Raw genomic sequence first — 24,330 nt, 5'->3', positions numbered from 1 at the left:
GCAAAATAGTTTCCTAGGGGACTTCTGGCTACCCACCCAGTACAAGATTCCCAGCAGTCCCATATGTCTAACTAATCTTCTCTTCAAAGCAACTATCCCCGAGACTGTAATACGGGAGAGCTCAATTCCTAAATGGAATTTTAGCATGAAGAAAACAGATTTCCTCTTTGCCCTGCAACAACTGGTACGAGCACACCACTATCAGTCTACTCTGTAATGCCGTGTACCACAAGTACAAAACAAGTACTAGAAATATGTGTAGGGCTAATAGCGCTAGTCTTTTACATTTAGTTTTCTGAACATTTCTACTGTTTCCTGCTAAACTCACATAAATAAAAATTAAAGTAAGACCCACAAGATAATACGAGAATATGAAGCTGCCTACTGCTGAGTCAGTATTGCCTCCTCTGATTGGCAGCCGCTGTCCAGGGTCACTGCATGATCTTTTTAGTTATAAATGCTGGTAACTGAATCTAGGACCTGCTGCATGCAAAGCAGATGCCCCTCTGCTGATCCACGGCCACTTTCTTGAAAACTAATAACTAGGTAAGCTAGGTCCACCCTGAATTTCACATGAAATTCCAATGGCCATGTTAGGCGTAGCCAGAAACATAGAACTCAAGCTGTCAATCTGCTCTCACCCTTTTCCAGACAACCCTTAAAATAAAAGTTGTGCAATAAATACCACAGGGGAAAATATATCACAGAACAATGTACAAGCTTTGGAGCTATCTAGAACTTTTAAATCCAGCTGAATACTGAAACACAAAAAGGAGGCAAGGAAGAAAAAGATGTTTTGGGCCATGAAATGAAGACCTGCGGTCTGTATTCTGCATGAAATGAGTGGTTGGAGCTGATGGGTATAATTGCATCAGGGTGGGTCAAAGCCTTCTGGAAGGAAAAATGGCAGTCTCCCTTTGGGAACAAAAAAGCCAACACTTTTCAAAGAAACGCACAAACTTCCAGACAGAACTGAGCTCAAGAGCAAATAAGTTCTTTTGCTTTCCAGCTGTACTAAAGACTGAGTATTCGGGATGATGCTTTTAAAAAAGGGATAGGGGCTGTAATTTACGGCACTACTTATTGTACACATTCTCTTGTTTCCACTGCATTTCTGGAGTCCAGTTTTTGCATTTCTCATGTCATGTTTTTTTATTGATTTTATTGCACTGTTTTCTAACTTGGTAATCCAATCTCATTACACTGTTTAGTATAGGTTTTATACTGTTCCCATTGCAGATTTGGTAATCTGCCTTGAGGCTCAGCGAGAATGGCTGACTATAAATAAAGTAAATAGACAAACAAGTGGTAAACTGGCTGCTCTGATCTGGTAAACCCTTGTGGCTGTTGCAAAAGCCATTCCTCTTCTCATTTTCAAAGAAAAAGAATCAGCACCAGATAGATATTTAGATTAGGAAACACTCCAAATGCCTAAAAGCTTAAAACAAAGAAAGCTAATAGCCTGTTTAAAATAGGGAGGAAAGTATTGGGCAGTGTGCCCATAGAAAGACAAAGGACTGGGGAAAATAGGGCTCTCGCTGCAGCAGAAAATACACATGTGCCTCTAAAGGAAGGTATGTTTGTCTTCAACCTTTAGCTGGCAAGATCTGGTGAGGTGCCAGGTAAAGTGCCAGATACAGGCTAGAAGACAAATCTCAGCATTTGTAGAAAAACCAGAGGGTGCTAGGGCAAAGCTCTTGTATCATGTTTAGCATGCAGAAAGTTGTCTCTCCTGCCACATTGCAATGGATCTCACAAGTTGGATCACAAGAGCCTGTACAGCATAGCAGTTATCATATTGAACTAAGATCTGGGACACCCAGGTTCGAATCCCACCCCCCCCTGCCATGGAAGCTTGCTGGGTGACTCAAAAGTCATGCACTCTTGGCCTAACCTACCTCATAGGGTTGTTGTTGGGTAGATGAAATGGAGGAGAGGAGAACAATGTAAGCCACTTTAGGTCCCCCTTCTCAAAAAATGCAGGAGTACAAATGCAGTAAATAAATAAAGGCAGGGCTCCTTTGGAGGCGGAACGCGCCGGAACAGCATTCCGGTAGATCTGAAAAGCGGTCACGTGGGTTTGGGCCCTGCCCATATGATTCCTTTTCCTCCGGGCTGTCCTCGTCTTTAGCAGCAGGCTCTGCTGCTCTATTTTCATTTGTGACTTGTGAGAGAGAGGGAGAGAGGGAAAATGAGTGAGTGAGTGCAAGCCGGGTGGGGCTGGACTCCAGAGGAGGGTAAGCTGCTTTGAGTTCATTCTGCTTTAAGGAAATTCCTGGAGATTTTGGGGGAAAGGGGCCTGAGGGGTGGATGTTGCCTTCTGACACACTTCCGGTGATGCCAAGGTGTGTGGCATATGCTAATGAGATATGCTAATGAGTTATGCTAATGAGTTCCTGCAGTTCTTTTTCTATGAAATGACCCCTGAATAAAGGAATGAATCATCCTGTTAAGAGGTTTGCTACACCAAAACGTTTTGACTCCACCTGCCGCCATGTAAACAACTGGTTTCACAAAATAACATTGGTTTTAGGTTGAAGGGCCTAGAAGCTCTTTATCTAGTCGCCCAGTACTTTGTAGGCTTTAATTCTCAGCCAGTCGATTTTTTTCCCCTCTGAACTTTTTACTTTGTACACTCCCCAGAGCGTATATAAAATAAGGGTAATTAATCTGTCTTAAATAGATAAATGAATTCACTGGATGAATAACACCACCCAACACATGTTAATGATTGGAATGCATCGGGAAGGCAGGGAAACACGCTGCCAGTGAGATCACAGATCCCAATTAATCTATTCATTCCACTCCGGCAAAACGAGGCATGGCACACATTCATCTTGAGAATGAGGCCAAGCGACTTAGCATTGCCCACGGCGGAGTGGATTGGAAGTGCTCTCCAAAGGGCAAAGCGCAGATATATGATCACAGAGAGCCCCAGAAAATGCCAGATCATTAAGCCACTGTAACTTGAGGTGCCCCCCCCCACTCCAACAAGGAAGTCAGTGCAGGAATAGAACATCTGATTCCCTTAAATCAGAAAGGCAGGAAAATTCTCTCTGGGTTTGAAGAAGAGGGGAGGGAATTGACTGTGTTCCGGTATGCACGCACACATTCCCCGCCGTACAGAGCCATCTAGCATTAGAGATCCAATATCAGCAGAAAAGGCCTCCATCTCCATAGTTTACAACTTCGACAAAGCTGAGCGGAAGGAACAAAAGTCACAGGCAGGAATGTCTTTGGCTACAAAGGTAGAGAGGTGTGGCGGAGAAGAGTCCTGGACACCCAGGAGTCAGAGTTAGACCAGAGATTTGTGCAGGATACAGGAGGAGATGAGAAGGGGATTGTTGGTTTTGTATTGGTTAACTTCTGCTGCAAGCCACTTTGGGTCCCTCTTGGGGAGTAAAACAGGATACAAAGTCGAGAAGGAGGAGTAAACAGACTCCAGATTTCCATAGAAACTTGATAGGGCATGCTGCCAGCCTTCATGGAGGCCCAGAAGGCCCTCTGCGCCAGCCCTAACTCTTAGCCTTGGTGCTGCTCTGAAGATGTTTTCCATGCAGGACAGTTCATGTACAATCCAGGGATGGAGGTTATATATGTGGCAGGGCATGAGAGGACTATGTACATCTTTTAAGGGGGACAAACAGGAGGGAGGGATAATACAAATGTGACCAATATTCAAGACTGCACATGTAAATTGCCCTGGCCTACTTTGCAGGGCTGTTGGTAAGGTCTACTAACATAATGAGGATTCAAGCGAGTTAACACACAGGTTAAGGGTGGCTGCGTATCAGGCATTACCTCCCGAAAGCTCAGTTTGCCATCAAAGTCTTCGTCCACCTCCTTGATCATGTTTTTCAACCCAAGGTGAGTCTGCGGAGCCCCGAGCTTCTCCATCATACGCTTCAGTTCCATAAGGTCAATGAAACCATCTTTTCCTGCATCGTACCTGGCAAACAAAGCAACAAAAGAAGAGGACATGAAATTACAGTGGTTGCTTTCTTCCCAGTAAGCCTCAATCCCTTGCTTTGGGGAATAATATATTGTAGGATTTCCACAATCTCATCCTTATTAGTTTGCTATATAATTCAATTATTCTTATCTATATAAGAGCCATCAAAGTGCTTCTGCAGAATTTAATATTAAATGCCACTCTGTGTTTTACGTAAAGGGTGGGGAGTGAAAGAAAGAAAAGGCAGGAAGATTATAAGCAAATTATTTCTTTAAATCGATTCTATTCCTTACAACATATAGATGCTCACATTATAAGAGGACACCTGCTGGATCAGAAAAATGGTTTGTCCGGTCCAACATCCTGTCCCATAGTGGCTAATCAGACAGAAAGTCCGCAGCTGAGCCACACAGGCCTTGTCCTGTCTTGATCATCATCAACTGGTACTCAGAGCTATACTGCTTCTGAACATGGAAGTTCCATTGAACTATCATGGCTAACCACAATAGAGAAATTTCAAAGCCATTTAAGCTAGAAGATGTTATCTTAAATGGCGATGCATATTTTGTATTCTTTTCTCATCTCTGGTTTTTCTCACGTCAAATTGCCCAACCTTTGGGCTTCTCTACTCTTCAAAACCAGTCTAATCTCGTGTTCTAGCACCAGGAATGTGGTGGCTCAATCTCAAGAGCTACAAAGAATAGGTCCCCCTAAACAATCCTATATCTCCACTCAAGCATAAAAGCTTGCTGAGTGACCTCGGTCCAGTCTCTCGCTTTCTCGGGCTAACCTACCTCACAGGGTTGTTGTGAAAATAAAAAGAAGGGAGAGTTGTGTCTGTTGCCTTGAGCTCCTTTGTGGAAGGGTGGGCAAACATTTCTACTGATGACTCTTGCCCTGACTTAGGTTTTCTTCGTGCCGTTAGCTATCCAAAGTCCACGTCAGAAGCCAGAAAGGAATGTTTGCCTCTTTTCCAAACAGCGTGGGCGTGATTCTCTTTGCATTCCACCCTCACAGGAGGCCTTATCACAAATGCCCACCTCTGACACCAAGTTGTAAATTAACAAAAAGCCAAACCTAGACCGATTAGAAGTGTTCGTCGGTGACAGCAGAAACCAAACAAGGCTATTATGGAAAGCAGTTAAATTCCTGTTGCTCATTTAAAGCTGAGGCAAAGGCATAAATGAGCATGTCTACCTTTTATATGCCCTAAGCTTCAAAACACCCAGTGCAGCCTTTGATAAAGGACTTTAGAATTAGGTACAGAATTTGGCAAGTACCAACACACACAGGGCATGGAAGCTTTAGAATCACCATTCTGGATTTGTTCGGGTTGTTCTTTTTTAATAGATTCTAGTCCTCGTGGTTATGAGTTAGTGATAAGGGGAGCAAATCTAAGCAGATGTTCTCAGAAGTAAGTCCCCCTTTATTCAATAGGGCTCACTTCCAGGAATGTGCTCTTAGGATTACAGTCTCACAGTGCGATCCTAAACTTAGTTACACCCTTCTAAGCTCACTGACTTCAAGGATGCATTGCAAGGCGCTCCAAATTGGTTTGATTGTATAGCGCACAAGTCTAGTGCACTTTTCAGACAAGGTTGGCCCCTAAAGTAGCTTACAACAATTCAAATCCAGCACAGAGGTAAGGGTATGACCTCAGACAAATGTCAGTTCACAAAGTTACAGTGAATTTTTGCTTGGCAATAGCTGTACTAGATAGATAGTACTAGGTAGATACTGCTAGATAGACAGACAGACAGACAGATGCAGTGAATGCCTGTTCAGTCCATGTACACTTGATTGTGCTTTATATGTACTTCGAGTAATTCTCATGTTATAGCCAACACACATCCAGCTGAACGTGTGATACAAACCCCACATTTATCCAGGTGGTCCCCAGTTCCATTTGCAAAGTGAAAGGATGTTGGTTCTTTCTTACAAACGGATGTACATATGGACAGACAGGATGCATATGCATTCATATTAACACGTGAACAGGGTTAGGGTATTTTGGGTTCCGTGTTCTGGCCTCCAGAGGCAGAAGGAAGTAAAGGTGAACATTGGTGAGGCTGGCTGGCTGACGCTAAAGATGGCAGCCCTTCCATTGGCACTGCTCTTGTTTACCTGCTTTGGTCCCAAGTAGAGATGGGCACGAACTGGGGGAAAAATACTGTGTGGTTTGTGGTTCGTAACATTTCATGAACCACGAACTTTCACGAACCTGCCCTGGTTCGTGAACCAGTTCATTTGGTTCGTGAAAATGTTGCTTTCAGGTCAGCAAATTATCACTTCAGGGTCAGCAGAAGGTGACTTCCGGGTCAGAAGGTCTGCAGAAAGCCCATCCCCCGTTGCCTAGGAAATTGCTGTCTGCAGTGAGGAACCGAAAAATGAACCAAATGAACCATCCTAAAGTTTGTGGCGGTTCATCAGAAATGGGCTCTGACAAACCGCCGATACGCGAATCATGAACTGGCCCGGATTCGTGCCGAACTTCGGTTCGTATTTTGGTTCATGCCTATCTCTAGTCCCAAGCTCTAAGTAAAGAACAGAGGCCAATAGTGGGATACTGACAAGCCAGTTTGGGGGCAGGGATTGTGTGAGTAATGGTTTTAAAATTTAAGTGGGAAGGCTATAACACATCTTAATTTTACTGCATTATCATAGACTTGAGTAATCCACCTCCTGCATTATTGTATGTCACGCCTCAGGCAGTTTACTGTTTGCATTGCTTTCAAAATTCTGCAATCCCTGTCCTATTGCACTGTTTCCTGGGTGTCTTACGATGCCTAATAGAACTGTTTTCCATATTTTGTAATTTGCCTTGAGTCTCAGTGAGAAAAACAGGCTTTTAACAAAGTAAATAAATACAATAATTGGGAGCAGGTCTGTGTTAAGACATGCCAATACCCTAAACTGTGTCAAATTTGAGCGCCCTCATAGCATTCCATTCCCCCAAGTGGCAATTTAGTAATTTGTAGACATTGTTTCTTTTTGGAGAGCCCTCATAAACAGAGGTCCTAAACTATTATCTTTTAAAACTCGTGCTTAGGGTTTCCACCTCTGGCTTGGGAAATTCCAGGAGATTTGGGGACAGGGTCTGAAGAAGGTGTTTGGAGAAAGGAGGGAGCTTAGAGGGGATGTGATACCATACAGTCTGTCCTCTGAAGTTGTCATTTTCTCCAGGGAAACTGAGCTATGAAGTCTGGAGATCAGTTGTAATTCTGGGAAAACCCCACCTGGAGACTGGCAAACCTACTCATGTGTAAATCCAGCTCTGCCATGGTGGTTATACAGGCTGGCCCCAGAGTCTTCTACAAAAGCCTCTTTACCCAACTTCCTCTCAGGAGAAAAGAGCAAAAGTCCAGTAGCACCTATAAGACGAAAAAAAATTTGTAGTAGGGTATGAGCTTTTGTGAGTCACAGTTCACTGCTGGTCAAAGCTGTGACTCACGAAAGCTCATACCCTACCACAAATTTTGTCAGTCTTACAGGTGCTACTAGACTCTTGCTCTTTTTTACTGCCACCGATAGACTAACATGGCTACCCGTCTTGATCTTCCTTTCAGGAGACATACAGACAGTTTAATGCTTCAGGAGTCAAAAACCTTCCTCGTGTTAAAGGAGTCGATGCTTCGAAAGACAAGGCTGAATAAACTTTAACAGCTCACTAAAATCAGCTCTGGGTGTGTTTCAAAACAAATTGGAAGTCGGCATCAAACCTCTAAACACCCCCCAGAGAATCTTTATAGCATCTGTGTTTCGTTAAGGACCTTGGCTTTAAATTAAGCTGGTTATTGGGTACTGACATGGAGGCATCCAGGGCTCCAAATATGAAGATTTGTGGTCCACTTGAGGTCAGGATGAATAACTCCCCTTAAAATGTTCCCCACGACAAGGATGCCTTTAATACAGTGGGAGCATGCCAGGAAATACCACAAAGATTTCAGCAAGACGAAGAAGAGATCCTTTCATTCGATTCTTCTCTCCAGGAAAAACAAAAAAATCACATTTGGAAGGGAGAGAGGCCACAGTCCCTCCTCTCTCCACAACACCAGTGTGCATGCTGGAACTACAACAGGGGTGGTACGCTGGCAGATGACTGGTCAAACATGGTCAGACAGCCACCTATTGTTGAACTGGGAAAATCCCCCGAAGCTGAGCATACTGCTGCGTAGGCAGCGGCTTCCCTTTTATCATTTCATTACAGTGTTGTTTTGTCATAAGGGTAGAAGGACAGACTGCATACCCTTTAGCTCGAGAGCAGACACAGGCAAACTTTCTGGCGTAGCAAGTTTCTCCAACCGGCTGCCAGTTAGAACGGCGAACGTCCCAAGAAAGAAGCATAGGTTTGCTGATTATTCGGCACGGCGGATTACGAAGACTGTAATCGTTGCTGTGACTTTACTTTTAGTGCCATTTTCATTTTTAAAAATTCCGTACAAGCCAATTCTTCGTGCGTTGGAGGGCCCCCAGATCTGGCGCCCCACACGTGCAGATCTATTCGACGGGATTCAACGTTTAAATTTGAATAGTAATTCGTTATCATTTTTTAAAAAGCAAATGTTGCTGTCTCACCAAAAGCAGTTCGCTCATTCGTTTCGATTTTGTTATTTAGATATTTATACCCCCCACCCCCTCAAAGAGGACCCAAAGCAGGCTACAACATTGTCCTCCCCACCTCTGTTTTGTCCTTATAGCCACTACTCTGCCCGGTAACATGGGCTGCAATAGAACTTCCATGGCAGAGAAGAATTTCCCACCTGCGTCTCCCAGATCCTAGTCCTGCACTCTAACCACTATACCACGCTGTCTAACTAGCATTACTGTCAAACCTGTAAAATATCTTTTGTGTAGTTCTAAGGAAGGGAGAGGGGCAGTAAGAGCGGCTCAAATCAGCATTGCATAAATGCAAATTTGGGATTCTGCTGGGTCTGTGGACACAGCTTGGTGGACCCTTCCGAGATCTGTGGGCCCTACTTTTAGGTATCAACCCATCGGTTACTGCTCCCTGTGCTAGATTTCTCGCTGCAGCGTGTAAAATTCATAAGGAAATAGTAAGAAGTAGAACTGATTTTTAACAAATATTATTGATTTGCAAAGAATTTTGTGTGTAAATTATGTATAAACCATGTTTTGTATGTTGTAATTTTATGTGTTTTATTCAAAGGAACGGTTTTGGATGTTCTGTGCTGGTCCTAGACCATATTAATCAACTATTGATTGATCTGTGTGCAGCTGTCAACCATGTGGAAGCTTAACTGAAACTGCGGTGACACTCCACTCTCATACCTTTGCAACAGGCATGAAGGCCGAGTCATTTTCGACACAAAGTCTGAACAGAGAACTATGAATAATTGGCAACTGGCCGACGGCCCAGCTCCTGTTCCAACATCCTGCTTAAAACAAGCCAATCAGAGCGTTCAGTAGCCCGAGAAGCAAACAGTTGAACAGTGTTCAAACAAAGATGGGCCTGCGATGACTAGGCATCTCTGACGGGCACGCTGAAGGCAGAGCAGCAGCCTGCAACAACTGGACACCTTGAACACCTCCATGAGTTGGCAAGAGGCGCCAACAGGGTCACTCGATTCCCCCGTCTCAAAGGACTCCAGTGCCCATCTCCATGTTTTGGCTATCGGCAAGCAGGAAATATGATATCAGCAGTGAATGCTTCACTGTTAAAGGCAGGGAAGTACACATATTCCCACAAACTGGCACCAGGCTGTCCAATTTACCTCTTTGCTATAGACGTCACCAGGACTTTTTCCCTGGGGGTATGTGCCATGGATGTGATATGTGTATGGGATATGTGTATGGATGGGAAAGTTGACTGTAAAAAAACCTGACAGGAAGAAAATTAATGGTTGTTGTGGATTTTCCGGGCTGTATAGCTGTGGTCTTGGCATTGTAGTTCCTGACGTTTCGCCAGCAGCTGTGACTGGCATCTTCAGAGGTGTAGCATCAAAAGACAGAGATCTTTTAGTGTCAGCTGAGAGAGATGAGAGGTGACACTGAGAAATCTCTGTCTTTTGGTGCTACACCTCTGAAGATGCCAGTCACAGCTGCTGGCGAAACGTCAGGAACTACAATGCCAAGACCACAGCTATACAGCCCGGAAAATCCACAACAACCATCCTTCTCCAGCTGTGAAAGCCTTCGACAATACAAGGAAGAAAACTGATTCATTTGAAATGTGGTGCTGAAGGAGAGTTTTGCGGATACCATGGATGGCCCAAAAGACAGCGCGGAGGGCAATCTAAACTTCCCTCGGTCTGGAGATCGGGGTGGGGCCACCGGCCATGTGACCATTTTCTCCAAGGGAAACCCACTGAGTTCCACCACCTCTTTCCCCAGAAAAAAAAGCCCTGGTCATAACTCAGTGGAAGCGCAGAAGGTCCAACCCCTATTATCTCTGGTTCAAGGATCATCTCAGGAGCAAAGGACTCCAAGATGTTCCACCTGAGCTTCTTAGAACAAAGGGGCCGATCAGAATGAGAAGGCATGGCTACCTAGTTGGTGGTGGATAACCTCTCTTTGGCACTTCCAATTGTTATTTATTTATTTATTTAATTCTATTTATACCCCGCCCTCCCCACAGATGGGCGCGGGGCGGCTAACAACATTAAAAAATACATTAAAATCACAAAAACATAAAATCAATAATAATTTTTTAAAAAGTCATTAAAATAGTCCAGGAGCAGGCTATTTAAACAAATATTGGGAGTCCGTATACGGGCATAGCAGATAGCCGAGGGCAGCCCCAGAAGAAGTGGCGGTCTTAGATGGAAGAAGGAGGACACCCGCTGGCACTCAGCCGAAGGCCCGGTGGAACATCTCTGTTTTACAGGCCCTGTGAAACTGTAACAGGTCCCGCAGGGCTCGGATCTCCAGCGGGAGAGCGTTCCACCAGGCCGGGGCCAGGGCAGAAAAAGCCCTGGCCCTGGTTGAGGCCAGACGGATGTCCTTTGGACCGGGGACCATCAGGAGTTGCTTGTCTGTTCTAGTCTCAAAGGGGGCAGACAAGTCTCTGCAAAAGAATGTGGTTTTATTCATAATCGGCCAAAGGAATGAATCTTGAAAGTAAATGAATGACTTGAAAGTAAACGATCAGCATATGTTGCGTTTATATGGCATGCAGGAATGCTGAAAGTGCTTAGCAAGCAAAATCTTTACAACAACCCTGCAAAGTGGGCCAGTATTATCCTCATTGTCTCTGTACAGCAGATTGCAGAGAGAGCGGTTTGCCTGAAGTTACAAAGAGATGCCACAGCCATGCGAATGAGGGACTTTCCTGCCCACAGTTCACTCTCTTAGTCACTACACCAAACCAACACATTTGCAAAATGATTTTGAAAGCAAATAAGAGGCCAGATCAAAGGCGAGGCTCCCTTCCTCCCCCTTGGAAATCTCCCAACCTTTGCGTTTGTTCTGGTAATTTTTACCTTCCTTGGTTACTGGCATTTAAGATAAGCCATCTAGTAATCCCAGCACCGCTCCAATAACTTCAAAGCGCTTTAACTTGCAAAAGGGTTCAGCAGAGCGGCAAATAAAACAAGCTTCACAAAACCAAAGCTGCAAGTGCAAAGGGCTCCTCTGCAAGTTAGGATAAACTATGCTAAACATGAGCTGCAGCTGCCGCATCGATGTACCAACCAGTCCTTTCCATTTGTTACTCCAGCAATGTTACCACATCACACTGGCTTTGTACCAGAAATGTGGGAAATTCTGATTTAGGTGTAACTAAGCTAGGACAAACAAAAGTGAAAATAGGAGATTCTCTGAGCAAAAGAGGGACCACTTACCCTTGATTACGGGAGGAAAAATAACAAGAACATTGCAGGGTATTGTCTGTCTATTGAGCCATTTTTTAATCCCGCCCTTTGTCCATTGTTCCGCCTTTCCCCATTTTACTGTCAAAACAGTCCTGCAAGGTAGGTTAAGATGAGAGTGTATGACTGGCCCAAGATCACCCAATGAGCTTCCATGGACAAGTGGGAATTTGAGCTCCCCCACCCCCCGCTGGTTAGGTAAGTGGGGTCGGGGGGGAGAAGGTGGGAACTGGGGATCCCCCGCCCTTGGCCCGGGGTTGGCAGCCCTAATAGCAGGTGATATGAAAGACCTCAACCTGAGACCCCGGAAGGCTCCTGAGACCTTGCCAGAAAGCAATTTCCTGTGTTTACAGCGTCAGACAACGCACACTGAGTGGGCAGGCAGGAGCTATATGCAGTTCTACAACTTTCTCACATAAACACATTGGCAAAGCAGAAAAATGGAAGTAATTCTTGGTGACAGCAGATGAGGGCAGACCTTGCAAGATCTACTAGGAGGGTAGGGGCCGGAAAGGAAAAGGACATACAAATTCACTGGAAAGAACTGGGAAGCTGGCAATACGCACCGACTAGCTGCAAGCCAGCCACAACCGGAAACAAAACCCTCCACCATGTTCACAGTGGAAAAGGAACAGCCCAGTGATAAGAGAAGAGAGAACCGCAAATGAAGAAAACTGAGAGATAAAGAAACTCAATCCTTGCATCTTGTGTTCTCAGAATGCTGAAGAGGACACGGTTTCAAGTTTGCCACGACGAACAACTCATCCTGCCGTTGCTTATAAAAACAGCAGGATTTACATTCATAAAACACCATCCATATGTATAGATTTCACAGTCATATCCTTTGGAAAGAGCCTATATGAAGTAGCATGGGTACATTCCTGGCTGCCACACCAAATGTAATTATGTCTCAATCCAAGGAGTAACAAATGCTATCCCTGTTCATTCCAGTCCATGCAGACTAGTGCGGTGTAGTGGTTAGCATGTCAGACCAGGATCTGGGAGACCCAGGTTCAAATTCCACTTTGCTGGGTGACCTTGGACCAGTCACACACTTTCAACCTAACCTACCTCACAGGGCTGTTGTGAGGATAACACAGAGGAGAGGAAAGAACAATGTAAGCTGCTTCAGGTCCTCATTAGGGAGGAAAGCAGGGTATAAATGAAGTAAATAAATAAATAATCTGCTGGAGTTCTGCCTAGAAGGTTTTGCAAGCAACCCTCCATCCACAAAATGGGGAGAGCCAGCCAAAGTACGAAATAACTGGGTGGACCTCAATTCACGCTATGGAGTGCAATCCCAAATAAATTTCTGGCCAAGCTAGACGCGACTGACGGAAGATTCCCCATGAATGTGTTTATATGTCTGCCTCTTTGTATGTAAAGTGGGCAGGTGGGTTTTTTTTAATTATTTTGGCAGAAAAGAAAACATGCATATGAAAGGAACTAAATCCTGCTTTCTCTTCAGCTTGAAAATGCCATAATTTAATTTAATTTATCAGATTTATATTCTGCCCTCCCCACACCAGCAGGCTCAGGGCGGATGAAGACATAGTCCCGGCGTCACCATGAGTCAGTTGTTACTTAATGGCACACATTTATTATACCCTGACCTGGTTGGTCTCAGGCTAGCCTGAACACATAAGAACTTAGAAGCTAAGCCCTGGGTAGTACTTGGATGGAAAAAAACCAAGTAAGTCCTGGGTTGCTACACAGAGGCAAGCAATGGCAAACCATCTCTGTTCATCTCTTGCCTTAGAAGCCCTATGAGATCACTATAACTCAGCTATGACTTGGCAGCACTTTTCACCATCACCAAGATCTAGTGAATAAAAATGGGACTCATTTCTGAGTATGCTTCGGATTGCTTTCTTAGTCTCATCAATCGAGACCTTTTTTTAGCCATGTGCTTTGGAAGGCCAATTTTGCCCAGAAGGTTGACTAAGATTGGCCAAAGGGATCTCCTTTTGCACAGACCCCCGCCAAGGGCAGTAGGCAGCTGATCTTAGATGGAGCTGGGAACCATCAGCCAATCCAAAAATAAATGAACGTGGGCAGTTCGATGAAGACATTGAAGATTAAGTCCTGCAAGAGCGGAGCCAGGGACTTTGACAAATGAGCTCCAGAGATCTCATTAACTCTGCCCGAACTGGAACTCTCGATGAATGACATTAGCAAAGGGCAGGCCCCTGTTTTTGCTTAATGCCCATTAACATTCTCAAACACAAAGATAACTCTTAAAAGCTGCCCAAGTCCCTAAAATCTCCTCCTAATGAAAACATGAAGGGCGAGAGAGAAGCACTGAGTATCTATGAACGGATGCATTACTGCTCCACAAGTGCTTAATGTGATCAAGAAATGTCTCTGTTCTATACCTCCTCCCCAAACAATGAAATAAAGAAGTCACACATTTCGAGAGGTCATTCCACAGATATACAGCTCTTGTCCACCGGAAGATCATTAAAAGCTGAATCCAAGAACCTTTGGGAAGAAGCTAAAGATCTTGTTTGGAATTAGATCCCCCCCACCCCTGTTATGAAATGACTAGCAATAAAGCCTGTTGTGGAGTGGAGATTCCAAGAGGTCTCCCCATCCAGACATTGACTGGATCCAGACATGCTTTGTTTCAGCAAAATAGCTGCATTGTGCACCCTACAACGGTAGAGCTAAGCTACAAGAGACGAATTATACGAGGAGGAGCACGTGATGGGAGTCGCAATGTTAGCTGGGAAGCTGAGTTTTAAGATAGATTGGAAGGCTTTGTCAATTTCCCCTCTCTATGGAGCCAGGGAGATCTCTGCTCAGAAGGTTTGTTTATTTCCTCTTGGCCACTTAGAAGGGGAGGTGAAACTGACAAAGACTTCAGGAGGCAAAGAGGAAATTAACAAACCCTCTGAGCAGGGATCTCCCTGGCTCTGTACAGAAGGGAAATTGACAAAGACCTCTGATCTCTTTTAAAACTCAGCTTCCCGGATAACATTGAGACTTCCTTCATGTGCTCCTCGTGTAATTCATCTCTTGTAGCTTGGCTCGTAGAAGACATACATAGGAATCAACTGCCTCCCCTCTGACTGAAGCTTTCCTACTGATCTCTATATCAGTTCATGGGATTGGACAAGAGACTTTGCAAACCAGACACTCTAGCTCAAGGGTATCCAATGTGGTGCCCATGGGCGCCATGGCACCCACCAACACTTTTCTTGGTGCCCGCCAAATGTTTTCAGAAAGTGGGTGGAAACTGATTGGACTTGTGCCCAGCACGGCTTCTGATTGGCCACTGGAGATCTGGTTGGCTGTGCAGATTAAAAAGAATCCTGCAAACCAGAGCCTATGCCTGAAACGTTTAAGCATTACTGTGAGTGTTATGCATAGCCTCGCTCCCTGACATTTTAGGTACTCCTCCGGCAGCAGCCATTCTGTTGATGTGCCCACTAACTGTGTCAGAATTTCAGAGGTGTCCACAGGCTCAAAAAACTTGGAGACCCCTACTCTAGCTAAATGTTTAGAGGTGGATTTTGGCCACCACGGAGTCAGCTGTGGCAAGGGATCATCCCGTCCACCCACTACTGGACAGTAATCTTTCGAAACAGGATTTCCCACTGGCAGATGGCACGGGAGGGCACGCTTCACCCTGCTTGCTGTGTGCAAGATGCCTGTCGTGGGCTGGTCCAGTAGCAAGGTCAGAGTCCATTCCAGAGTCCAGATAGTAAGGTCAGGCAGTCCAAAGACCAGTTAACAGCAAGTCCCAAGGGCCAGGCAAAGGCAGAGTCAAGGCACGGTCCAAAGGTCACAATAGTAAGGCCAGGTTCAGTGGAGTGGTTGCAGCAGGAACAGGATTCCGGCATGTTGCTTCCACACCTCCTGGTCTTCTGTGGCTGAGTTTTGTAGACAGGCTGGGCTGGCAGCCAGCTGCTGGGGAGCTATCCTGTGCTTACTTCCTCATCACTCTCAAAAAGCAGCTGGCGTCTGGCCAGGAGGCGTGCGCTTTGCTGCCTCTCCTGAAGCTCCACTCGTTGCTTTTGTCTACGGTGCTCTCTGGGTGACACTGGAGGTTTGGGCATCCTTGGCAGTGCTTCAGCAGTGGTGTTGGAACTGGGGGGCAGTGGTGCTGCTGCCTCAGCTGCTGACTGAGAGCTTTGGGTAACGCTGGCTGGGCTTCACCAGCGGTGTTGGGGCTGAAGGGTGTTGGGGCTTCTGGCTCAGCTGCTGCCTGCCAGCAACTGTTCCTCCTGATTGCCGGCTTCTGCTGGCTTGGCTGGCTACACAAGGCTCCTCTTCTCCCGAGGAGTCCTCACCTTCATTGAGCCCCATGACAATGCCGCTGTAGCTACATCATTTGCATCCTCCATTCTCCCCCACGAAGGCTGTGCTTCTTTCACAGACTCGCGATGATAATTTAGGCCAGCCCTTCAGTTTGCTGACTGCATGCCTGGAACTTTCTCTTTTGTGGACCACTGTTTAGTCTTTGGGCTGCCCTTCCTAGTGCTGCGACCAGGCGGCTAAGAGAGGGCTGCAAAGGATGCATCCTTGGAAGAACTGCGTCAGGAGTTGTGAAAAACCACGCGCTCTGTATTTCTAGCACTAGAGACAGCTGTGGCCTCTTTGCCAGAAGGAGCCTTGACTCAACAATATGGCAATCAGCTCTTTATCTGAGGTACAAAAAAATAAATAAATCGGACAAAAAGATTCTAATGGAAATGTTTCAAGGCCTTTCTGGTGCGAGGCCTTATTTATTACGACTCTTATTTTTATTTACTTCAATTCTACTTTCTCTCTCTCCCCGAGCAGCTTATATCGATCTTCCCTCCTCCATTTTATCCTCTCCCGACAACCCTGTAAGATAGGCTAAGCTGAGTGTGTGTGACAAGCACACACACGCAGTGTGTGACACAATATTAAGAACGTTGCAAACATTTCAGTTAGAGAAGATGGCAGTCTTTCTCCTGTGCTCCTCTTCCTCCGCTGCCTTCCATAACATTACAGTTTAAACCACCTTGCAATTAAGTGCCAGCAACAATCTTTACAGGCCTACCCGTCCACTTTTTGTGATTGCTGGGAATGAGAAACAGCATCTTTCTTTCCATTGACAAAACTCTGCCTGATCTCCTGGAAAGAATCTTTACCCTACCGAATGATGGCTATTTACAAATGCAAGTTAAACTACAAGCTTCTTGGGGCAGATACCTCTCTGTTTTTCCTTATTACTCCTATGGGTAAAAGAGTTATGCCTCTCTTGAAGATTCTGTTCCCTTTTAGTCTTGGCAATTTCTTACCTGGTTCTCCCTGGAAATTCCTGGAGATTTTGGGGGTGGAGCCTAGAGAAGGAGGGGTTTGGAGAGGGGAGGGACCTCAGTAGGGTATAATGCCATGTCTCTACACAAGACATCTTACACAGGGATGCTCAAGATGCAATGTTAGCCAGGAAGCATAGTTTAAAAAGATAGAGGCAGCCGCTCCTCAGAGGGTTTTCATCTTTGCCTCCCTGAAGGGGACGTGAAATAGACAGAGCCTTCTGGGAGGTGAAGATGAAATTAACAAACCCTCTGCGGAGAGATCTCCGCGGGCTCTGTCTTTTTAAATTACCCTCTTGTAGAGTGGTGAAATTAACAGGTCCTTGTGGAGAGAAAGACTCATAGTTTCCACCCTTCTAAGCAGCTATTTTCTCTTTATATATATTTTATTGTTTTTTTCCAGATAGTTAGAAAGTAGGGATGAAGAAGTAGATAAAAGAGTAGAAAAGGGAACAAAGAAATTATACAAATTTTCATTAGGCTTGCTTATATCAACATTCTAGTTCTCCAAATCTCATACTTTATCCTAATACAACTTTGACTGTGAATTCTAATATTTCATACAGTATTGCCTTATTATTACATTTTAGTCTCTATATTTATTCTTTATCCACTTGTAAAAGGGATTCCAAGAAACGGAAAAGTCTTCTTCCATTTGTCCTTTCATTAATGAAGTTAATTTGTCCATTTCTGCAGTTTCCATTATCTTCACGATTAATTCCTCTTGCTGAGGTATTATTTGACGTTTCCAGTATGACGCTAGTAAAATTCTGGCCGCAGTTACTACATGAATTATGAGGTGTTTCTGTTCTTTGCTCATATCTGGCATACAGCTAAGCAGCCATTTTCTCCAGGGGCACTGATCTCTGTGGCCCAGAAATCAGTTGTAATTCTGGGTGATCTCCAGCCACCACCTGGAGGCTGGCAACCCTAGGGAAGGGATGCATAATTCTCTATGCATGGTGTTACATCAACCTCTCCAGGAGCATCTGCAATATACAAGGGGTTTTTTGCCACAAGTATATAACACCTATCAGAATTTTGCTGGTTAATACTACCACCAAACCAGAATGATGCATGCCAGGGCAAAACATTTGGCCATACTCCGCTTGATCTGCTGTGCCAACCCTGTTAGATGCTAGGCTCTTAGAGCCAAAACACACGTTAAGAAATACCTAGGTTCAGCACGTGTTCTCTTACCTCAAGGTTTGCCGGGATCTGTAGGCGTCCTGGAAGCTTAAAGATCTGTAGGCGTCCTGGAAGCTTAAAGTCCTGGAAGCTTAAAGGATCTGTAGGCATCCTGGAAGCTTAAAGGCGTCCTGGAAGCTTAAAGCTTAAAATACAGGCACTCTGTAAATGCTAAACTTTAAGCTTCCAGGACGCCTACAGATCCCAGCAAACCTTGAGGTAAGAGAACATGTGCTGAACCTAGGTATTTCTTAACGTGTGTTTTGGCTCTTACTCGTCTGCTTTATTCCTTAGATTTGGCCTAGGAGGAACTCCCCAACCTGAACAGCAAGACCTGGTTTCCATTATTTTCTTAAAACACAATCCTGCGCTCCCATATGTAACATTTGGACCGGGCTTCCAACCCATCCAGCTCCAGGTTTAGAAGTACCAATCCACGCTGATTTGTCTGAGCAATTCCATCCTGTCCCCTCTAAGAAGTCATTACAAGATTGATTTTGAGAAAGGTAGATGGGCAGGGGGCTACTGCAGGTCTCCGTGACAATTTTAGAGTGACCCGTCGGACCCAGCTGCATATTGCAGCCTGCCGGATGCTTGAAAATGCTCGTTCTGGAGTCCCCAGCCAGCAACAAAAATAGGCAGCTAATAATGATATGGGGAGGACACGCTGATTCTCTGCAGGGAAGTGGTTACAGCAAATCCCGTGGCTGCAAGAGAACTGAACCTGCTCGGTTGTGAAATTCTCTAGGGCAGCAATGACATTTCCTGTTCCTGTTAAGCTGACGCAGAACAAAAATTTGCAGAGGACTTGGTATCTGGAAACCTCGTGTCAGTGTGGTTTGCGGTGACCGCTGCCACTCCCCTCCCTACATGGAGAATGGGTGGTAAAGGAAAACTGTGCAAAAACATGGCTTCTTGAGGGACTCATGTGCCTGCCACTTTCCACCCTCTGTTCTCGTGCTATGAACTGCTAGAAAACATATGCTCTGGTTGCACAAATGCAGCTGCATGGGTTAATGAGAGTCGGCTCCCCCCCCTCACCACCAGGATCATAAGCCAGTGGGTGGGGGAGAGGGAGGAAGAGAACTAATTTCGCTTAAGCTGCATGCCTAGAACTGTACACAGTTCAAATCCCCACTCTTCCAGGGAGCTTGCTGGGTGAACACAAGTTGGTCACTCTCTCTCAGCCTAACAACCTACCTCACAGGGCTGAAGTGAGGTTACAACGGAGGAGGGAAAATCAACGCTGTAAGCCACTTTCAGTTCCTACTGGGGAGAAAAATGGGGCATAAATATAAATCATGGGTAACTGGAGATAGCGACCGCCTAAGATTCTTGGCATGAGAAAGGCAGGCAGGAAATGCAATGATTAATTACACTGGGGAATTCACTGGCAGTACATGTGGCGAAGGCTGGGAACAGAGATGGCTTTGAAAGATTAGATAGATTTATGGAGGAGAGATCTATCAATGGCTACTGACCACTGCGACCGAAGGGAACCTCTATACCTAGATCAAAAAGAGTCCAGTAGCACCTTTAAGACTAACCAACTTTATTGTAGCATAAGCTTTCGAGAATCACAGTTCTCTTCGTCAGAGGCATCTGACGAAGAGAACTGTGATTCTCGAAAGCTTGTGCTACAATAAAGTTGGTTAGTCTTAAAGGTGCTACTGGACTCTTTTTGATTTTGCTACTACAGACTAACACGAGTAAGGAAACTTCTGAATATCATATCATAAGGAAAGCCCTGCTGGATCAGACCAGAGCTTCATCTAGTCCAGTATCCTTTCTCACACCGTGACTGACAACAAGGCATACAGACTGAGATCTTCCCATGATGTTGCCTCCTGGATCTGGTATTCAGAGGCTGACAGCTCCGGAATGTGGAGGTTCCCTTCCACATGTCACTGCTAGGAGGCAGTATCAATGGATCGCCCTGGCATCTCTGTCCTGTTTCTCGGCCATCCGGGACCCCGGTTGAGACAGAATGCTATACTATACAGGCCACTGTTTGATTCAGCAGGAAACTTCTTAAGTTCTTATAAGAAGCGAGGATGTGAGCATGCAAAACTAGCAACTAGCCGAGTTTGTGCACATTTCAGAGGTAACTTTTGAATGCAATGCAGTAGCAAAAGTCTCTGGGATAGACAACGCCTGTATGCATTGGATTTATCTTTTTAAAAGATTTTTAGATCACGTTTTGCCACACTGCAGGCATAGCACAAGGGGAGCTTTTGCTACACAGGAATGGACTCGCTTTTGCAAGACAAGGGGACCTTGTACATTCATGATCACATTGTGCTAGTGTAAAAATGGGAACTGAGAAAGGGGTCCTAGATCCTCTGTCTTTATGCCTGTGGCAAAAGGATAAAAAACCCGATTTTGTATGTTCCTTGCTGAATTAGACCAGGGATTCATTTAGTCCAGCGACCAAATGCCCCCCTGGAAATTCTCCATCAATGTATAAAAAAGGAAAACTGTCTTGTTTATTTTGTCCTATTTGGTGCTCAGAGGTACACTGCCACAGAATATGGAGGTTCCACTGAGTTACCATGGTTGATAACCCTCAACAGCCCTTCCCTCCTCCACCAATTCATCTCATGTTTTCTGGTTTATGCTTCCGGTCAAACTTAGCATTTGTCTTGCACAAACCACAGCCTTGCAGAAGATGGCATCTTTGAAACTTTAGTCCCACTAGACATTTCTAGAAACGCTTGCAACATTAGCAATGACAACCCACTACTTGCAAGCTGCGGCATCCTAGCTGTCTCCATTCTCCAAAAAGGAGCCCGGGGAAGTTTGAATGTGGAGAGGAAACCCAAGTAAGAATTGTAGCAGAAACTTATTTCTGCAGAAAATCACAGGGGAAAAGAGGAACTGTTGACAGTGGCTTCCCCTCTGGCCCCCTCTCCTCCACCATCCATCTCCTGTAAGCTACCCCTTCCAAAAGGGACACGTCTTGGGGAAACAAGAGCACAGAGTGTCAAGGTTGCTGGGAAAGCACAAGAGAAAATTTCTCTGGATTTAAACAAACCCAAGAGGAATTCCTCTCCCTCCCTCCGAATAAAAGACAGGCACCTGTCTTGTGCTGCTTACACTCTAGGAGTTTTGTTTAGTGTACCCCAGCTTTTGACGAAAACTCCCAAATGGTCAGACCTTCTGTACAGAGAGGTGCAAGAGATCAAATCTGATCTGGGAGCAGAGTGCCCTGGATGGAAAAGGCACTCTGCACATGTCCAGAGGTCCCTCTGCCTTTATGACGGACGGCACAAAATCCAAGGTTCAGCCCCTGGCTATGGAAGATAAAAAATCCCGGTCTAGCGTAAATCAAGCTCCACACACCTTCCATTTCTTTGCTCTTTAGCACTGAGATTAAAAGGGTGGCCCAGGTTATTTCCTCCCGCCCCAACACACACTTCTCTTTTTTGTTTTGGGGGAAGGGAGGGCCTGAAGTTTCCTAGAGGAGAGAAAACAATGCCTTCAGGCGGTCAAGTATTTGCTGTGCATTCATTTGCTTTTTTTTTTTTTTAAGGGAAAAAAATTAAAACCCACAAACTTCAGCTACCGGCCTCTGAACAGCCTAGATCTAGGAGTTACTGGCACATGAGCAAAAAAGGAGAAAAACCAAAACAGATTTTGTTTTTGAGAAGAAAATGGGGGTTCAAAAGAGAGAATAACTATTATCCCTCCCCTCCCTTTACACATCTGGCAATACCCTCCTTTAATTCATTTCCATGATGGGTGTCCAAGAAAACTTACTGGCACATTTGTGGTCTATGTTATTGTGTGTATGCAAAACAGGGATTGCCATCTGGATTTTTGTGTGTGTGTGTTTCATCTGATGACAAAACGCCTAAAGATGGACCTAAAAGCCAAGAACTATGAACCCCAAGAGAAAGGGAAAAGAGCACCTGCAGGGTGAATCCAGCGTCAGATCCTGGCTTTGGGAGCTCTTGGACAAGATGCCCTGGCTAAATCCCCACCTCCTTGCTGCGGTCAGTGGCTCAAAGGGAACAGGCAAAGATGGGGAATGCTAGGCATTAAGCAGCGCTGTCCTACTTGGGCACAGGCCTCTGCAAATAACCTCAGATGCCATCTGTCTGAGGTGAGCCCAGAGGAACATGCGTAAGAATAAATAACCCTTGCATTAACAGAGCAAGGCCCTTCCAAGATCACCTTAGGCTGGCTACAGCCTGCAGAGGCTGGGTTCCCACTACTACTTCTCTGGAGGTAAAGGGTCGGCTCTACCTCTCCGTACATGTTTATCTAATGCTCTAAAAGAACCTCTTTTTATATACTGACGGCTTACATCAGGACCAGTTTTATTGCACTGCATCATGATGTGCCACGGCTCACCCTGCAAACAGACAGCAGTGCCCCTGAGCAAATGCAGAGTGCACAGCCCCCCCCCCCCAGGGTGTGGCATAAAAGTCTACCAGGTCACTGTTGCTTCCAGGCCAGCCCCTATTTGCTTTCAGCCCAGCAGCTAGCTAACTAGCTCCCTCTTTTCTTTCTTTTCTTCCTCACTCCATCCCTGCAGGCACTCTGAACATGCTCAGAAGCACCTTGCCAGGCTAACCGTGCAATCCTAAACAGAGGAGCTTAGAATTGCATTGTAAGCTTTGGTAAGGGACATTGACTATAGACGATGCTGCCGGGTACTGTCTGCTGATGTAGATACGCTCCTACTGGGGCGGTTCCACCTTGCTAATTAACGACGCTTGGTTTCCAAACGGCTTCCTCGCTGCCTTCAGCTTCAGGCTCGTTTTCCACCCGCCTGCTCCCGTCCCCTACCGCCTCGCGCGTTTTGCCCAGCACGCGCCCCAGCGGCTGGGTCTCTCGTGCCCGCTTAGACTGAGCGATCCGCCTTGAGGCTCAGCGGGAAAGGCGGACTATGCCCAAGATAAAAGAAAATAAAGGGACGAAGCGCCGGCGAGCCCGCTCTCCCGCCCCGTCCCCGTCCCCGCCCGCCTTCGGCCGCGGACTCACTGCCGGAAGAGCTGCTCCATGTCCTTGATCTGCCGGCGGGAGAACTCGCGGAACTCGGTGTAGGGGCTGAAGACCTTGTGGCCGCCGCCCGGCGAGAGCTGCCGGGGATCGGCGCCCTGGCTGAGCTCGGAGCGCCGCTGCAGCTTGGCGCTCAGCTCGCCGCCCGCGCCGCTGTCCAGGGCGGGCTCGGCGGCGCCCTCGGGCTCGGCCTCGGGCTGGGGCTCGGCCTCGGGCTCGCCGTTGCGCTCGCCCACCTGGAGGCGGCGGCTCAGCTTGCTGGCCAGCTCCTCGGTGGCCATGGCCCCGCGCAAGACGACGGCGACGCCGCGGCGACGGCCCAGCCCAGCCCGGCCCGGCCGCCTCCCGGCCCCGCCCAGGCCGCTGAGTGGCAGCGCGGGGCGGGCGGGCGCGCTGCGGGGGCCCGGCGCGCCGGCGGGCGTCCTGGCTGGGCCGGCCGGGGCTGAGCTGCCCGGCGAGGCGGCGGCGCGTTCCCCGGCACGGGAGCCCCCCAGGCTTCGAGGGGCTTACTCCCGCGTCAGCCCCTCGAAGCCCATAGGGCTTCTTTGCCGGCAGATGCGCACGGGAGCAGCTCTCCATCCTCGGCAAGCCCTGGTTTGGCGTGGCTGAAAGCTGCGGGGCTTCCTTGGGAGTAAACGCGCAGGGCTCCAACCAGCGCGGGAGAAGCCTTCCATCCCGATTAGGGTCCGTTTGTAGGGTTGCCAGCTCTGGCTTGGGGAATTCCTGGAGATTTGGGCTGGGGGTGCTTTGGTTGGGATTTCAGTAGGCTATCAGGCGTCCACCTTCCAGAGATGCCATTTTCTCCAGGGGAGCTGATCTCTGGAGACAGGAATTCAAATGCAATTCCAGATCTTCCGGCCCCACCTGAAGGGTGGCAGCCCTAGTCCGTTGGGTTTCCTTGCGAGAAAACGTCCGGGGAAGCCCCCCAAGACATACATTCATCTTCCTCCTATGAAGATCTGATGTTGGCATAAGCCCCTATGGGGCTTGCTTGCCAGAAGATGTGCGCGGGGATGCGCTGCGGTCCTTGGTACTGATTTGGGAATAAGGGCCCTGGTACGTAAAC

The 24,330-nt window shown here is 46.6% G+C and overlaps 1 protein-coding gene across 1 annotated transcript in view; it reads right to left on the bottom strand.

Moving 5' to 3' along the window:
- Window positions 1-23,597, bottom strand: part of EFHD2 (EF-hand domain family member D2) — a 29,447-nt gene extending 5,850 nt beyond the window's left edge. The window contains exons 1-2 of the mRNA XM_055001417.1: window positions 23,247-23,597; window positions 3,802-3,949 (exon numbers count right to left, since the gene is read on the bottom strand). Of these exons, the coding sequence (XP_054857392.1) occupies window positions 3,802-3,949; window positions 23,247-23,545 (447 nt within the window). The 5' untranslated portion in view covers window positions 23,546-23,597. The remainder of the gene's footprint in view (window positions 1-3,801; window positions 3,950-23,246) is intronic.
- Window positions 23,598-24,330: the final 733 nt, after the last annotated feature.

Source organism: Eublepharis macularius, chromosome 17 (assembly GCF_028583425.1).
Source record: "Eublepharis macularius isolate TG4126 chromosome 17, MPM_Emac_v1.0, whole genome shotgun sequence".
Classification (NCBI taxonomy): domain Eukaryota; kingdom Metazoa; phylum Chordata; class Lepidosauria; order Squamata; family Eublepharidae; genus Eublepharis; species Eublepharis macularius.
This window is presented reverse-complemented; position numbering and strand designations above follow the sequence as displayed.